Consider the following 18,415-nt stretch of genomic DNA (forward strand, 5'->3'; position numbering starts at 1 on the left):
AATACAGCTTCCGTTTTCTGTCACCTCAAGTCACGAAATGGCAAGCTCATGACTAATTGAATTAAGCATTCAAGGGTACTTTAAGGGTACGGGTATGTTTCTTTTATTTTAACAAATTTTAAGAAAGTTCTTTTTGATCAGAAGGGGACGTGACATGAAAAGAAAATGGCTTTTGTGTGACAGTAGATTACGTTGGTTTTTTCAAGTTTATCAATATCGAACAAGATGTTAACTAATATGCAAGTTTTAAAGTTGTGTATTTCAACGAAGCACATCAAAGCATCTATTTAGCACAATAGAGAGGATTAACACAATTGGATTAGGAAATGATCTCGTTAATTAAGTTAGCTTGATAAAGGGCAGGAAACCCATCAAAGACTGAACTTAGAAAAAAGAAAAAAATATAAAGGAACAAGTGATCGAGCGTGGAAGGAAAAAAAAAAATCATTATTTCATGATGTTATCAATTGTACAACCAATTGTATGCCTTATCTTATTGCAATACCGGCATTACATCAATAGATCTTCATGGGGTGGTCAGTTTACAGATGATGGCCGAAAACACAAAAACAGAAAGAAAAAAAGCTTTTTGTCGGTCAAGGGTTTTAACTAACTCTAATCTGATGTTTGGTGATGGACATTAACCCTTGCCTAATGGTTGAAGGTTTAATTGCAAAAGCTTCATTACTGAAGTATCTCAGTTGAAATTTGAGATTCGAAGAACATGGGTAGGCGCTTGAAGCCAAGGACTTATTTAGTCCGTGTGGCGAAGAAGTATCGAGAAGTCGTGAGGAAGTGATAATTTTTAAATCAAAAAGTTTAATTTCCTGTATGGTGAACCACTAGATGTCCGTATCTTGGTGCCAGGCGAGATCTTATATCCGGCACACTGGACTGCTTTCCTTCATATACAACTAAAGTTTTCAATTCTATTTAATTTCTTTAAAGCGGGACGTCATAGAGACGAGAGGACGAAGCACACGTGTTTCAGAAGCATTTTCGACAGGTCGAATTCCCCAGGAACCTTCGCATAGTATCTGTTGAAGGTATGGAAACTGAGATGAATCGTATACTATAACACTGGATAATTTAGATTTTATAAATCTCAACTCCTAACTGGACCTATTTTAAGAGACTGGTTTAAAACTGGATCATGAATGCAATTACTCAATCGCTCGCTAAGCTTATAGTTTGTATTTTTGATAGTTCTGAGCTAATATTAAAGCTGGGCGACCTTGTACCAGCAGCCTGTCAACTCGAGCTCCACATATTAGAATTCGGAGGCAAAGCTGGCCAAGAGAAAAAATTCACCGGGGAAAGCAAATATTCCATTCATAAAATGATGGTTTCTTGGAATTTATTAAAGTGTGGCTGCCTGAGAGACTGATAATCAGTTTGCAAAATTTTCTCCTTTTGGAGTGTTTTACATTCCTCACTATCATTTCATTAGTCAAACTGGTTTATAGCAGGGGCCCATATTATAAATTCGGTAATTAAATATCCTGCTTTTACTTAGTCTCCTTCGCAGCCGTAACAAGGGTCGTCCTTCACGCAACTCGCTGCGTGACGACCCTAATAAGCCACCTTTTGACTCGTCTTAGTTTGCCTTTTACCAGAAAATTGTACGACGCGTGGGATGACGGGAAAGCCGCTCGTTTCTTCCCGTCATCCTCCCTGTCTAAGAATTTTGTTCACAATGTACAGGAGACTGGGCATGAGTTTACACACCGATGCAATGAAACAGTGTTTCTATCAGAATCTGATAATTTCATTAATGTTCGATTTCTTATAAAAAGTCTCAACTGAAAGAATTGCATTCGTATGAAGATTGTAGACTGTGTTTTTCAATTTCCGACTCATGGGTCAAATACTCACGGAGATCAGAGAAATGTATGAAATTTTTATTTTATTTCTGATTCTAAATTCAGGTAGTTTTGGATTTGAGTTAAAGTTTGATTTAAAAGTATTTTGGACCAAATTTGAAACGTAATACCATTTTACTGAAGTGTCTCGTGACGAAAAGCTTTCCACCGAAGGTCACGCAATGTGAGTGGCATGCTCTGATCATTAAGTCACGCTAGTCGTTTGTAAACTCCTGAGACAAAGAGTTCATAAGGTCAGTCTGTCTGTCCAAATTATCAATTAAAGTGAATCAACTTCTGATTTCATGCTGCGAAAGTTTTTGGAACCACCTCATTCATTATCGACTAAATAAAAAGAGAATATCTGCAAATGAAGAGATTTGAAATCGAACAATCCCCATAACTGGCTTCTTTATAACCGAGCCCGTAACACACTCTGTGTCTGTAAAACAAGCAAAGCATCCATTAGTTAATTGATTAATTTCCTCCTAAGTGATTACCTCACACCTGACACATTTGATTTCAATGTACTTTCCAGAGTGTGTCTTTTTGCCGCGAATTAAAACCATTCATGGGATTGCGGTGAAAAAAGAAAAGAAACCTTGGTTATTCTGTGATAATGTTAAGAGTCGTTCGGTTAATGGTGAATCGCTGGGGTCATCGACCAGTTTTACTTTCTATCTGCTCAAGGTCGAGGCATTTCGTCAACCGAGTTGTGGATAAGTAATAAGGTAGGCCGCTAGAACAGAAGGAAATAGCACTGAGAAAGAAGCCTTAAATTGCCTACACATTGGGCCGCGGCAGCACATTTCGCTCTTCACTTGCACCAAAGCACTAGTTGTTGGGACCTCTCTTCTTCAATAGAGCCCTATTTACAAGGGCTCCGTAAGAATGAGTGTACGCTTTTTGCAAGCCTCCCTCGATTGACGACGTTAATTTAATTAGAAATAATGAATAACATACAAATAGCCACAGTACAATTGATGACCGAGTCAAACTGATCACTTCGTTTGCAGCCGATAAACATGTAACATCAATTCACGCGACCGCAAATGAGAAATCACGAGATCGCGAAATCGATATTGGGCTGAGGAAAATGACCTTCTTCGGAGAGGAATGGAAATTGAGTTAATAAAAAAGAATGATTTAACCTGTCATACTAGGTTTGGAAGAACGATTAAGTAACTGTAGATGATGTAGGTCTGAGGGCACATTCTACACGTCTGGGTAACGCAGAATCAATTAAAACAATCATAGAACACACTTGTCGAAGCAATCCTCAATTGACAATTCCAAATTAACCATCTCACTGGTCAGTTTATCTCTCTGCTGGACGTTTCTTCCTGAACAAAAGATGTCGTTGCTTTCGCCAGAAGAGATGGAGATTGTTTTTCTCACAAACAGCATGCCTTTTGACATTTCACGCTGAGCTGAACGACCCGTACTGTCTAACTCGGACAGACCTAAGGGACCGTTCATTTTTTATAAGGTAGGGGGGGCTGGTGGGATTTGGGGGGGGGCCATGCGAAAAAAAATGGCTTTCGAGGGGGGGCCATCCCAAAAAAATAAGGGAAAAAGGGGGGGTCGTGTGAAATATTTTAGTAAAACTTTAAAATGGCATAATGTTTGAATATCAAAAAAATTGCTATAGAATAAACATAGAAGGCAGGATACAAATTTATTACAAACTTTCCTTCTGCTTTAAAAAAACGTTTGGCGACAAAAAGCATTTGTAGCTACTGAAAAGAAGTATTTAACACTGTTATTTTCGAATGCAACTTTCACTGGCACTCATCTTCATCTTCGCTGTCGTCGAGTTCTTCGTAACCGCTTGTGCTGCTGTGGGAGTCTCTTCCACCAATGCTGCAAGAAGCAGCAATGCTTTCCGTCAGAGTGTACTCTTCAGGGTACATGAAGGTGTAAACATAATCTCTGACTTCCTGCTCAAGGTTTGTGGTGATTCTGCTTCTTGCAGCATTGGTGAAATATTAAATTCCCTTCCAAGAGCTGTGCAATGTATGGCCCATCTCTTCTAAATAACGACGTGGCAACATCTTCAACTTTAATACACTCTTCCGGGACGGCCGTTCTAGGAGGGTACACAAGGCATTGTGGAAAATCATTTCCTAGCGGGTTTCCAACACAGATTCCATAAACTCGTTGGACGTTGTTTTCAGTCCGCTTCCTCTTTCTTTCATTTGACTTTCTGCGGTTTTCTTTTTTCCTTCTCCTTTTGTTGATGTGCTGTTTGAGTATGCCCTTGAATATGCTGTTATAATTGCTCTTCTTATTTTCTAGTGCTTCCATGTTCTGCGTGACCTTCGTCAACTTAGCTTCCATACATTTGATCTGTTTTACATTAAAACTGTGGGCAAATTCTTCGCCCTGCTTTAAAGCAAGCCCAGTGGACTGAAAGAGTGTGGAATCGTGTTCCTTTACATCTTTCAATATGACATTCAACTTTTCCACCATTGCTCTGTGCTCTTTGATGGAGAAGTTCAGTTTTCTTCCATCACTGGGCTTCAACTGGTACCCTGGCATGGAAAACTCACTCGCCCTTTCTGAACAGCCATCCGCACTTAGAAAGATTGTTTCTTTTGCTTGTAAGATGTCAAACTGCCTGGATCGTTCAGCTGTAAACCTTTTCTTAAACGACTCGTCGCTTTTGCCATTATTGCGCATTTTGGAATGAGCCTCTTTCATGATGCTCATGTAGTAATGCGCTCTTTTCCCGATTGGAAAAGCCCCTCATGGGTATGTTGTGGTTTAAATCTAGTTTTGGCTAAAATTTTTAAACCAATTGGATTTTCATTTCTCTTTGTTCTGAATTATGACAATGAACTTGAGACATTGAAAATTAAGAAATTTTAAACCATAGATAAATTTAAACCACAACAAGTATGCTAAAATTTATAAAAAGTAATCCACTATTTGCAAGATTTGAGAACACTCATAGCTTTTTGTTTTACCTGCACAGGGCAACATTTATACATACCTATCACTAGAGTAGAGGTAAAAACCCTCCAAATCAATACATCTGTAAATTAAATGTAACAATGTGTTTCACACAACACATCAACAGATTTCCAGTTTTTTCACAACACTTTGTACTTGGTTCAGTATCACAATGCAGGAGCAAGGAAAGACTCTGTTCCAGGCCACTGTTACTTCCGTAAGATTGAGAAGTTTATGAATGAGCACTATGAGGGGGAGAACTACAGGGAGTTTCTAAAGTTGTCCTGTCAAGAAAAGGAAGGAGAAATTTGTTCTTTTTGTTGTGAATGGACTGGACCATCCATAGAAAGATACCCTAAACCAGTTCCTGACCATTCCTGCCTACCGGAATACCACTACCTCTCCTACCAGAAGACCCCAAAAGAAGGGCGTGATCCAGATGACTGGCAGCCAAGGGTCCAAGCGAAGGAGGAGCATGGAAGTGGCAGGCTGGTTTTATCTGACCCAAAGAGCGTTGCTCTATTTGCAGATAAGTTTATTGTCAAATCAAAGTTTGTGGTGGATTATCTTCAGCATCTTGAAGTGCTGGAATTTAAAAGGGAAAAGAGAGCAGAAGAAAAGGCAAAGTTAAGTAGGGACGCAAAAGATAAATCATATGAGGATTATCCTTGGACTGAGTTGTGCGAAGATCTAACCAAGCTTAAAAAGCCACGTGTTCCAGAACTAAACAAGTACTTGAACCACCACGGACTGAAGCAGCATTTGAAAAGCAGCAAGAGTGAGAAAGTAAAGGCAAATGTAAGACGTTCATGCTTGCAGCAGAAGAGTCCTCTCAGAGCTGGCCAGCCAACACTGAGAAATGCCAGGACATTGACACAAAATGACAACAGGGCAAGTGCTGACAGCAGTGAAACGGATGAAAGTGACAATGATGAGTATGACAGTGATGCCATTGACTCTGGGGGAGAAGATGACTCAAGTGACGTCATTCTTGCATTCATCGATTCAGATGAGGAAGATGCCAATGAGAGGCCAAATGCCACACACTCAGGGCGAGCCATAACTAGGAGATCCGAAATTGACTTCTCTTTCTTTTGATTTGTTTTTTAAACAACAGTTCTCTGTAGTATAGGGATTGTAAATGTTGTCTTCATAGTGAGCACAATAACGTGAAGTAGGGGGATAAAAGAGAAATATTAAAAAAGTTGAATCTAAATATTGTTTTTCAATTTCTTTTTTTTGGGGGGGGGGGTCATCCCAAAAAATGACCGCTGTAAGGGGGGGCCATGTGAAAAAATTGGTAAGCTGAGGGGGGGTCATGCGATTTTTAAATGGTGCTTCCCAAATCCCACCAGCCCCCCCTCCCTCATAAAAAATGAACGGTCCCTAAAGGCAAAACTGTTTAAGTTTTGATCATTAAAATGCTTGAGAATCAAGATGTGTTCCATACGCCAATGGAGTTCTCCATCCCTAGCCCTCAATTGCCTCATTTATTTCCCTTAACAGGTTTCCCAAAGCCAACAGCTAAACCAAACGGGTCATTACGGCCACCAGACAATCATCTAATTTTCAACACTTCTCCCCCGAAAAGGGGGTAACCGCTAAGAATTAAGGTCATTTTTTATTCGTTTTGACAGTTAGGGTCCCCGTCGGCCATCTGAAGCATTCAGTTTCAAAGGAATCTTAGAATTTGCTCAATGCTAAGTTTACGCTGTGTGGCCAGCTAGTGGAGACATGTGATTGAAGGTTAGTGAAGATACAGTTAACGAAATACTGATAAAACACTCTTATATTGAAAATGGAGTAGTTTCGGAAGTAGGTGTTTGAATGATACTCTTTTAACAAGGAGCGAGATACACGAAGAAATAACGATGGCTTAAGTCGCTAAAGATTGATTTAAACAAGCCGCCATTGACTGATAAACAACAGCTATTCGCAAAGCCGCTGTGTCGCTGCTTTTTCCATCATGCAGGGTTTTGATGAAGTGCACTTAGATTGCCTTCAGAACCAATGTTTGCTAATACCATAGCGTGGATATTGATGCTACATTGAGGAAAACTTTGAGGACGTTGAAATAATTCTTTGAGTTGCGTCTCAGTGTAAATTGCACATTTTCCGGGAGCGCAACAGTTGTTTGGCAACCGAAAAAAATCGATGTGGAATCGTGTATAAAGTCCTTAAAATAGCAAAACTTCAAAACACAACTGATGAATTGTTTACTGAACACTTTGGCAGCCACCCAATTAATTTCGATCAATTGTGTTAAGATACAAAATAATAACAGTCATATCCCATATGATTGGGTTTTAAAATTGTCAAACAACTGACTTCTACGAATATTTTTTCCACCTGCGCTAGAGTACTGCAAACTGACAAATAAACAACATTGAATTTATCGTACTTTATCAGCCAAGCTTTCCACTGCAGCAAACATATTTTGATCTCGATGTACATCTCGGATCAGTTACAAGACAATTTAGCGCTCCTGCGAACGCGGGTTTGTGGGAGATCTGTGAAAAAGTGACACCAGGGTGAAAAGTCTGAAAATGAACAGCTTTTAACCAACACTCATGAAAATAAAAGCCGAGTCACTACAGAACAGTGGCAACATTGTCTTGATGTAAAACAACATTCTCACAGCTAAGTAAACCACGATTAGTTGGGAACGCGTTGACCTTACATTTTGGTCGAGGGCTGAACCATTTTTTGACGGAATATACAGTGTTCCATATTTCTTGTGGGTTTTCTGTCGTTTTTGTATGCTTTTTAATTTTTGTGCACCGTCAAGTGAAAATTAATAATGAAATCGTAGAAGTGAATTTTACTCAGTGAAATCTGTGATTATATTAGAAACATCCAGGCTTTAATTGAGTTATTATTTTAATAAAAGAAGTTTCCCTAATGACGTCCAGTTGAAGTTATCAATTCAGTTATTTTTTTCTGTTGGAGGAAATTCAGGTGAAAGAGATAAACAAAACGCTTTCTTTGGATTATAGCTATCACAATGTTTTATTCTATTTAAACCTCTTTGGTATCTGAAATGAACCTCTCAAAACTTTTATCTCTAGTCCTTCTAAGAAACTGTGGAAAACTTAGACGTTCTGAACCGGAACTACAGCTTGCGAACTAACCCCAGAAAAGAGGAAAAACAGAACGTGAAGTTCATAACGTTACTAAACTTGCAATTCAAAAAACTGTTTCTAATTAACTTATTTGTTGAGCATAGCTCAATACTTACCCATGGCATTGCTACTGTCTAGAAAACAAGGAGACGACCCCAAAATAGTCCTTCAATGAACTTATCGGAACTTACTTTTATCAAAACCTTGTTGAGATTTCTATTCGTAGTGTCATAGTCTTATAATTCTTTCAAGTTGGTCTAGTTAACTCTGCGGAGACTAAATTGGTCATCACGGGCTGACAAGAGAATGAGATTCCATGGTCAGTAAAGTAATGCAGACATACCGTTTTTATCTTCAGAAGAGACAATGATATGTGGCCTTGTCGCTGCAAATGAGATCCATATGCTAGGCGAGATAATGAACCGTAATATATGTTTCATAACAGTTATACTCAAGCTGTTGTACAATTTGTAAGAACAGCATTGTTACTGAAGTCGCGTGCTATTATAAGCAATTACATTCGATCCAAAATCGCCCACAGATCATGTTAAATTGTTGTCAAACCTGTCAGATTTGTTTTTCATATAGTGGCCCGCGCATGAGTGGAATAATCACGCTTACGTGAGATACGTAACGGGCGAAGGAAATAAGTCATTTTTCGGCTTCCGTTTTAATGAGCTCTTGATTGAAGCTGAACATATGTTTGGCATATAGACCCATTTTTGATGCAAAAATAAATTGAAGAGGTTGATATTTCTTCTCCGTGCCATTAATGGCTGAACCTGATTGATCACCGATGTTACTGTCTGTCGAAATCGAGGTATGTTACATTTGTAAAAAACGCATTTTTTAAAGGTTATGTGATGGTAAGTACTTTGTTCAGAGCTCGTTAATATCGCTCGAGAGCTTCAATATGTTCTATTTTTAGTTCTTAGCATCGAGGACGAAAATATTTTAGCGCAGACGTGATAGAAATACGTACGAAGTAATCCCGGTTTAGCTCTTCCCGTTTAGTTCCGAAAATTCATTGTCATCGTTAGCTATTTATACTTGGCAAAACACAGTTTATATCTTTACCAGTCAAATGGCTGGTTCAGTCTTGTTAACGTTCCCTGTACCCTGAGGTTCAAGTCCGCACAAACCGTGGTTCGTCGTAATTGGGTTTTCAATTCAATTCCCAGCTGGTTCTTTCGATAAAATTCATCAAGCTTATCAACAGAAAATCTTAATTATCCTATTGCACCAGTGACAAACATTGGTTTCAGAGATAAACCCCATCAGCACATATACTTTTGCTATTATATGGACACGGTTACGGACTAACCGTGGCTTTCCCAGCAGGAGGGGTCGAGTGTTTAGTCTGTATAGGAATGCTATAAACAGCATTTATTCTCCATAACTTAAAATTATTCTAAAATTCGCGAAGCGAAAAGTTTCCTTGGCTTATTGTTTCAAAACCCAATCTTCAACTTCCAACATCCACGTCCCCGAAACGCTGAGGAATTTTTGCGTGGAATAATTTAGCCTCGGTTCGAACCGAAGCTTAGTTATTCCACACGAACATTTCTCAGCGTTTCTTTACTGTTCCTGAAACTCAGTGCAAAAGTTGTGTCGCCGAAAATAAGCTTGGTTATACTCGAGAGTAAAGGGAAGTTCGCACAGAGCAATTGTGGTGCGACGTACGGAATTCGCACGTTTGCCCAGTGCGTGTTGTCATTTCCTGTTACGTTATCAGCCGCAAATTAACTGCCGTTGTAAGTTTTCCATAAAACGGATATTTCTATCCCTAAACTTGGAAAATAGCTTTCTTTTCGCCGTTAAAATTGTCAAGGACCCTTAAGCAAGAGAAAGACCACATCGACTCACTGAGTTTCTGTCAGCATGTAACGAGGCAAGAAAATAAAATTATACTACAGTTTATCTTTCATGGGAAGCAAGGTCAAGTTGAAGAGGTGCACTACCCCGCGGTGATAAGAAACTGGAGCAGAGTTCTATTTTCAAGATCGCGGGAACAACTGAATTTATTATTACCAAGATAAAATAACATGGCTAAGAAAATATCTCGCTTTCGATATTTTAAACTGACCACCCAAGACGATTAGTTTAACAGCCTGTAGCTCAATGATCGGATAACTGATAAACATTAACATTGTAGGAAATATTGTGGGAATTTCTTTTCCTCTAACCGTTTCTTTCCGGGGGTAAGTAAAACAATTTTTTGACATGCTTGGGTTTGCTGAGGGCACTAAGTTAATTAGAATTTTCTTTTTTTTTAAGTTAAGAAATTTATCTTTTCACCCTAGGATCGCTTACATAAAAATTATCGGGAAATGCTATTGTTTTTTTGTTTTTGTTTTTTTTCGCGCAGTAAGTGTTTGATTTTGCCGGCTTGTAGATGTTGCATGAAATGAGTACTTTCTCCTCGATCGTTGCTGTTTCAAAAATTGAAGTTTTACTTAATTATGCGGTAGATTGCTAAGGATAACTTACTCCAACCCAAAATTCAGTTGTCGCAAAAGGGGTCGTTTATGACAGAAAAACTGTCTTGTTATGTTATGTTAAAAAAAAATGTTATGTTGATGAAAGGACGAAAAACAGTCTTATATACATTATTATACAGTTGAAACACGGATTTGGTTACGATTGTTATATTTACTGTAAAACAACAAAATATCCTTTGTGAAGAGTGAGTCTGAAAAAAAGAAATGAATTTCCGGCTTAGGAAAAGGTTGAAAAATAGCCAAAATTCTTTTACTTTATTTTGCATATGGTAGTTCGTCTAAAGAACTGTACCACTAAAACATAAAAATATAGTTATCACAGAATCCGATAGTTATATCCTCACTTCCTAAATTTTTGTCGGGCAGTGGTTATTCGACTTTTAAGATGTACTTTCCTTCCAAAACAACGAGTTATTTAAAACTAATTAACATACATATTTACTGACCTTAGGTCATATTGCGTGGTCTTAAACGGCAGCGGTATTTGCCTATTATAGCCGTTTAGTATAATTGCATTAAGCTCATCATTCATTAGAACTGTCTGAAGTTAAAAAGGATTCTTCTCAGCTTTTATCAATTGTTGAATAAGTGCAACTTGGCTGTATTTTTTAAGAATGATTTTTGTTTTCGTACTTGAAGATCAGACTGGTATTTGTTTATAAAGAAGCAACTTAGCTTAGCTAAACAATATCGTAATTGAAATGCTCAAAGACCCTCCGCTTTTACAGAATACCGACAAAGGCTGTGCTTGTGCAATAGCGTTACCCCGAAATTAACACTTCACCAGACCTGCCTCGTGTTAACCACCATTAAAAACCGCTACTATTGTGCAACATCAAACAACGTCGGCAATAACACAGCAAGCTGCGTGTTTAATCCGTTAATATCAACAATGGAAAAACCAATAATTTGTTTACCGCAGAAACGTTATATTGTCATCATCGGTTTCCGGAGAGCTTTTATTGGTGCGGATTTAGCGCGTTTGTCGTCATTTCCAAAACACTTCACTGCTGGAAATGTGCAAGTAAGTCGCGAAAAGCGGTCACTCAAAGGCTTACTGGCTTGAAGTCTGTTGACGGGGTTTTTCTAATCGGACTGTTATGGAATGCTTTGATCATCTCATCTTTTATGAGCATAGCTGTTACGAAAAATAAGAGTTCTTTCCGTAAGTGGATTGCACAGATAAGGACTTGAAAATTTTGTAATGCAGCAAGTATGTGGAGATAGGAAGTGGGTAAAATTTACGTATGTATTCAAGGATTGTCGCTATCGCTAATAGACTTATAATAGTGGTAATTAGTTATCTGTCCTACTTGCTTATTTTCTCCTTACAATGTAACGAAGTTTTGTATATTGTTGTGACTGGATTTTGGTGCAATGTTCAAAGGCTGATTTGACTATTTTCTATGGATTGACAAAGTTGAAATTATTCTCTGCTGTGTTGATGTTTGTAAACACAGCGGCCTTGTGAACACAGCCAAGACTGATGTCTTTACGAACTCTATCGACCGTGAAATTTCGCGTCGAACAACAAAAAGCCTTTTATTTCACAGACTAAAGAGCTAAAGTACAATGACAGAATCGCTTTGAAATTTTCGGCAAAATGAAATATTTCGTGTGTTCTTTATGAGCTTTTAAAAGGAAAACACCGCAAAAACACGTCAAGTGTAAGCTTCCCCGGGGAAGTTGAAAGTATGCATACAAAAAAACAAAAATTTTTTAAATGCTTTCTTTTATTTCATGTAGTGAAATAACAAAAGTGGAGTTACACACCCGAATGAGGTAATGGCCTGGTATAAAGCAAATCGGGGGCGACTTGACGAAGGCCGTTTGTCCGGGCAAGCTTAGAGAGACGATCTCGGAAACAACGACAAGAATTCAACTTGTTCAGGTCTCAAAAAAACCAAATGGAGTGGAAAATGGTAAGTTACTTTAAACTGCAGAACTTTTAATCAATAATTATTTCATGACTGTAATAATAAGAGGAAAGTTTAAGTTCAATTAGCGAATAATATCACTGTTACAAAAAGTCAGTGATGGACTCTGGAATTTCAATATTGCTGACAAGTGCGCGAAGCAAGAAATGCTTTTCATCAAGTGCAGTGAGATCAAACGGAAGTTTTCGAGTATTGCTCTCAAGCCAATGTTCCAATATTTTTAAAACAAAAAGGCGCGTGTGTCTCTCAGTATTATTAGAATATAACTGCTTCGTCATTTCAAAGGCTAAAATAATTGAGGCATCACCCCTCCTTCACCGGAGCACACAATTCTACAATATAAAGCCGTGAAAGAAACGCTCATAACATTATGTTTAGCTTCTTATATAACATTTCGGGGCCACAGAGAAAAATATTCCGTATTTGGATTTTAAAAAAATCTTTTTTGTGGATTAGCTATGTAATGCTCAACAACGGAACGGCAGAAAAAAATTAGAGAGTAAAATTTAACATTCACCAGGGATATTGCTCGTTGAAACTTTCTTTCAGACAAAATACTTAGAGCCAACTTCCCCCCCTCCCCCCCCAAAAAAAATCATACTTCAGCAAGTTTTCCCACAAGTTTTGATTATTGCGATAAACTTTTTTTTTTAGAAATAAATGAAATGACAGTTAATTATTATTGTAGTTTCTTTCGAAAACTCTAAGAGTTCTTTGTTGTTTGAGAAGTTTTGTCATTGTATAGCATTTTGTATCGCACTTGTTAGCACAACTTGAGTTATATTGATTGTAACGGAACTCTAGTTCATCAACACAATCAATGACGAAAATTGGAGCTGACCGCTCTCTTGACCTCTATAAGTGAAAAAAGAAAAAGAACCTTTAGATTTCTTTGCCTTTATGGCATGTACCACTAGATGTACGGAAAAGGTACCAATGATTTCAGTACAGTTTGCTGAGAAGCTTTGGAAGCCAAAAAAACGTTGTTTAAAGCGCGCTCTATGCTTTTTGTTGGTTTTCCACGTGCGTGCATCAATAATATAGCAACGTCACATTCTTTCAAATTTCAAGAAATCTAAGTCAGTGTATGCGCTTCGTGATTAACTAGAAAGCAGCGGAAAGACCTTTTTTTTAACATGATAAGCAATGAAATTAACAAGCTAACGTCACCTCTTTAGAAACGTCCCGATCGTGAATGACGTCATAACGCTGTGGTTGCATGGAAATACAGTGGTTACGGCATCTCCAAAAGATATGCATGTAAGCGACACCAACTGTCTCCAAGACATTTTTACTAATCCTAAGCTTTCGTTATTCTGCCAGATACTTTTATGTATAATAGCGTTTATTACAACGACAAGACTGTCCGGTGCTAAGGCGAGAGGAAAGCTACGAGGAAACGGTAATGGATTGAGACTATATAAACTAACTACACGAGGAAACTGTGATCCACATGCCCCGCCAACACATCGACGAATGGCGCGCTTGTGGAGTAAACTGGGATTTCATCTTGCAGTATTATCCAATGGTACACTACATGGAGTGAATAACACCTACTGCCGACAAACTAGCAGATGTAAGAAATAATTCATGATATGAATTTATATTGTAGATGGTCATGACCGTTGGGAAACTTAGTTGTTGCCTAACTCAAAGGGTACTAGAATCTTAGTTATCTGCTAAAGTTTCGGGGATTTTTCACTGCTATCAGTTCAAATTTCAGGCCATTTCTCAACTGTTAGTAAATTTCGCAGACCTTGGATCTCAATCACTTAAAGTACAAATATCACTTCTCAGCTGACAGCGAAAAATTAAACCAATTCTCAGCTATTAGACAGCACACATAAAGGCCCTCTAACTCTTGTTTTCTGTGGCATTGGAGGTTTATCGCTACTCCCCACTGGGCCGGATGCTAGTCCATTGCAGGTGGTTCCCAAACCAAGGGATTGTCTCTTGCCCAAACCTAACCGTGTTCCCTCACTTTTCTTTGGCTTTCGGACTGGACTTCTGGAGTCGAGTCAAAAAAGCAACGGATTAAACTGCGTAAAGAGGCTGTACCAAATCGTGAGGTTTTCAGCACGTGAGCGACATGCTTCTTAAGTTCCTTAGCGAGACATATCAGCCATTTCGGCCGACTGGAAAATTTTAATTTCATGCGCTGTGCAATATACTGCTGATCATTAAGAGTATTGATCATTGCATCCTACGCTCAGACGTCTGCTATTGTAGTCACCATATCTTGTATTCAGCAAAGGCATTCACGCAATACTTTTGTCTGCGTGGGAGGCTAATATTAGCAGGCCTGCGACAATCGGGTCCATTTACAATTGTTTTAAGAGTGTTTCCAGATCTTTGACTTGAACTGAATGAATCTCTTTGCTGTGTAAGTAAAGTCCATGTACATAAAAATTTCACGGAAATTTGGTCAAAGTTGAGGATCAAATCGAATGCCAGCTTAGCCTTGACACCTGTATCACTGCTATCTTGCCTAACCCATCCTGCCCGTGAAATAATAATAATAATAATAATAATAATAATTAATTGACTCACTAGGGCTGGTTTAATTCACGATTTTCTCACAGTTTTCATTGCCTGTTGTTTACGAAACCGTTCTCCGAACTTGGCAACGGACACGACACTAGCCTCTATCCTTTCTTCGTACTTAATCGAGTAATTTTCCTTGAAATTAATATCATTATCCTTCGCAAATTCTATTTCAGGTCTGTTTGAGCTTCAGTCGTGTGGCACAAGTGTTATAAGAATAAAAAACGTTCAGTCAGGATTATTTGTTGCTATCAATAAAGCTGGAAAAGTCTATACCACTATGGTAAGTACTTCTAAAAATTTTTTTTTTTTCAATCAAAAAGTTTTGAAGGCAATGAAAGATCAGTGTACATCGAGGAAGCAGGAAAATTATTAAGCGGGTAAAGATAAAGTTATAATATATCTAATTGGCCATTTATCGCGAGAGGCAGGCTGAAACGCAATATCTGCGTTACACCCAAAAGGTAAGATTTGTACTCTGCCGCAATCTGGGAGAGCAAAATCAACGAAATAAAACGCTCACCCAATATTTGATTTCGTCTGGTGTGTTAAGACTTTCCCATTCTTCAAATTGTGAAAATTGTTCCTTTTTCTGCCAAATCCAAGTCTTGTTGTTCATTCTTTAATTACGTAGTGTACTTTTTACATTGAAAAGATATGTTCTTGACACATCGACCGCAAACATCTTACCCATAGCTTAGAAACGTCCAAACTTTAAGCTATTACACAACCGGTTCAGTTTTCGATAACAGTTTGATATTATAACTTGTTATCACGCCCGTAGACTCAATTAGCCTAAAACATTTACGAAGATCAACACAATCAGTAATGATCTTTGCTTGTGTTTCAACAGAAGAGCCATAAGGCGGATACAATGCTAATTCAAGAGCTTCGTTCAAATGGTTTCACTGTGTTCTGGTCGGAAAGAATTTTCAGAAAGAAAAGTTCCATGAGGTTCCTTGCTCTGAAGAAAAATGGCGCAATAAAAAAAGCTTCTAAGCCAGAACTCAAACACAAGTCTGTACAGTTCACGGTAATGCTTTGCTCAAGACAACAGAGACGAAAATCTTCAGCCGAATGTCGAATTTAGGACAAGACAAAATATCATTGGATGCAATCATTACCAAGCAAGGCTGACTGAAAACGCGAGCCTCGATTTCAAGCACACGTATCATCCTGACGTCATCTCTGTCCAGTCCAATCTCGTCCCTTCTTTTATGCGTGGAAGAAAAAAAAGAGCTGGAAACGAGATTGCAGAACATCAGCGAGGGATTTATCAAAACCAAACGAACATTGTGTACAATATATTTATTGAATCAATCTTGGAGTCTGTACAGCTAAGAAAAATACACCCAGCCATTCGTCAATGGCTTTCCAGCGCTGGTTGGGTATTGACATTAAAACCAAGACCTATTTATTTCTTGTTAGGATTTATAAATAATCTGTTTTGATAGAATTTGTACTGGTTATCGACAAGAGAGTATGAAATAAGAGGAAGAACCCTCGTGCGAACAACCCGAGTTATTTTTGGATTCACGCACGCGTGGAAGTTCTCCTCGCGAATCCGCACGCTACACGCAACAAGACGATCGTGTTTCACATAACCAACACGAAGATTTATTTCACAACGCTGTAATTTGTTCACTTATCGCTGATTCCATCCTCTTGTTTCGTTTTTTCGTTTCTAAAATATTGAATTCAAATTGGATTCTCGCTGCAATAAGGCGCAGGGTGAGGAATTCCTTCCCTTAAGTCGTCTCTTGTAAGAAATATTTCGATCACACTTGCTGGTCTATAAAAACGGTTACTTTTACGTGAAAACAAAACAACCAAGAATATATTTTCAACAACAACGTATTCTTGCAGGTAGCAGGAGCCCATTGGGTAATGGGTAATGGGCTCCTGCAGGTAGTCATTTAATTGACCTTCATAATAAACTTTTCCATAAAAGAGATATTTTTTTCAATTGATAACCTCCGAATAAATGTTTCCCAGTCAAAACTCTCAATAAAAAAGCTTCTTTATAAAAATTGCTCTCGTAGCATCATTTGGCGTTGTCACGTAACAAGTGCGCGTTGCGTGACTGCCCCAAGCAACAGCTGCGTTGGCCCTACTAACACTTATTAAATAAAGATTTCTCTATCTCTAAACAGACGTAAACTTTCATTCTTATTCAGGCTTACCATGAAAGATTTAACGGTTTCTTTCAGCTTCCAGTTTACTTCACGGTCGTTGTTCGAGTCGTCACGAAATGCTTCTCGAGGAAGAGTTTCGTGACGCGTAGAAAATTGGGTGACAACACTCAAGAACGGTAGCGACGGAGACCCCGTTTTACATAAGAGTGTCTTCTAAAATGAAACACTGATTCAGATGAATTTCTGGCAACGATTCCAAAGGTAAAATAACCTTTCAAGTCGAGAAGCAGTCCTGGGGCCCGTTTCTCGAAAGCCCCGAAAACTTTACGGGCCCGAAGAGCCAATTTTAGTTAAGGTGGTATGGTACCCTCGAATGGACCAAAAAGTTTGTTTAAATATGTTGAAGAAAGATCAATTGTGTGCTATTGCACTCAAGAAGAGAAATTAAATTTCTAGAGTTTTACTCAAAATGGTTGCTATGGAAACCAGCCACAGCCTTTTGAGGTAGTGTTTTATAGTATTGACGCCAACACTTCCTGCTCTTTTACAAAACAAGGTTTGACTATCAAATAAGCATATCATGTAAGTTTCTGTTTTTTTCTGTGCAATGAATCTAAGTTTTGACAGTTAACTCTTATTTTCAGTGCTTTTTACAGCTTTATTTGGAAATAACCTTATTTTTTACCACACCCAGTGGACAAATCATCTCATGTCACGTGACAGACCTTAAATTGTTACGATTTTTTTGGTTTATGACATCACGACACTATTGGTCTTTGATCAGCCCAAGTTTCGGGAATTCTACTTAAAAACCTTGCAAAGTAGAAATGTTGGCACGAAGTCAGTCGGTACAAAAGTAAACTTTTGAGAAAAATGCACTTAAAGTTTGTTACACGAAGTATTAAGCATTTAACGAGCCACAAATAGCGGGGGGAGGGGTGCAGATTGGATCTCGGGGGAGGGGGTGCAATGGTTGTTCTATTTTGTAAAAAGTTACCGCAGTTGTGGGAAATATTCCTTTTCATAAGGGAAATGAATGAGCCTGTGATGGCAATTTGAGGCAAAGCTTTTCACAAATAATTATACCAATCGAGTTGTGCATGTCTTAAAAGTTTTTTTCTAAATAGTTTCGTACATATAAGTTAAAAATAATCTATATTTTTGGTCACGTTCTTATAGTAAACAGTCGTTGCTATGGCCGTTGCTACGTGAAAAAACTTATACCACTGTGTACTTTCCTTAAATTTCACACTCATCTGGAAGGAAATTCGGCAAGATCGTTTCAAAATGTTTTTGACAAGTCCTCAAGGGTCTTAAGTCTTGTATTTCCAAGTAATTGAATTTTTCATGAACATCACC

At 38.3% G+C, this 18,415-nt stretch overlaps 2 protein-coding genes across 5 annotated transcripts in view; one reads left to right on the plus strand and one right to left on the minus strand.

The window, feature by feature from the left end:
• LOC110069132 (putative fibroblast growth factor 1) lies at positions 1 to 16,951 on the plus strand. 4 transcript variants are annotated; one of them, XM_020776601.2, is made up of 6 exons: positions 1 to 1,046; positions 6,455 to 6,563; positions 12,187 to 12,362; positions 13,701 to 13,953; positions 15,098 to 15,204; positions 15,775 to 16,951. In XM_020776601.2, exons 3-6 carry the CDS (start codon positions 12,348 to 12,350, stop codon positions 16,009 to 16,011), a joined length of 612 nt encoding a protein of 203 aa, XP_020632260.1. In that variant the 5' UTR covers positions 1 to 1,046; positions 6,455 to 6,563; positions 12,187 to 12,347; the 3' UTR covers positions 16,012 to 16,951. The 4 variants fall into 4 exon arrangements, with proteins under 4 accessions (XP_020632260.1, XP_089143951.1, XP_020632259.1 ...); XM_089287825.1 differs by lacking the exon at positions 1 to 1,046 and having other exon boundaries at positions 6,430 to 6,563; XM_020776600.2 differs by lacking the exons at positions 1 to 1,046; positions 6,455 to 6,563 and adding an exon at positions 8,651 to 8,759.
• LOC110069078 (phospholipase DDHD1-like) overlaps positions 16,215 to 18,415 on the minus strand; it is a 13,850-nt gene continuing 11,649 nt past the window's right edge. Inside the window, exon 12 of the mRNA XM_020776539.2 lies at positions 16,215 to 18,415. This exon is cut by the window's right edge and continues 525 nt beyond it. The gene's annotated coding sequence lies outside the window, so the exon portion shown is untranslated.

This window comes from Orbicella faveolata, unplaced genomic scaffold, assembly GCF_042242905.1.
Source record: "Orbicella faveolata isolate gen_17 unplaced genomic scaffold, um_ofav_v1 contig_15, whole genome shotgun sequence".
NCBI classification, from domain to species: Eukaryota; Metazoa; Cnidaria; class Anthozoa; order Scleractinia; family Merulinidae; genus Orbicella; species Orbicella faveolata.

Coding starts and splice junctions, on each gene's coding strand:
- LOC110069132 (XM_020776599.2), top strand. CDS start 13,632: ATGCATGTAAGCGACACCAACTGTCTCCAAGACATTTTTACTAATCCT. Junction 13,954..15,097: donor CTGCCGACAAACTAGCAGAT/GTAAGAAATAAT, acceptor ATTCTATTTCAG/GTCTGTTTGAGCTTCAGTCG. Junction 15,205..15,774: donor GAAAAGTCTATACCACTATG/GTAAGTACTTCT, acceptor GTGTTTCAACAG/AAGAGCCATAAGGCGGATAC.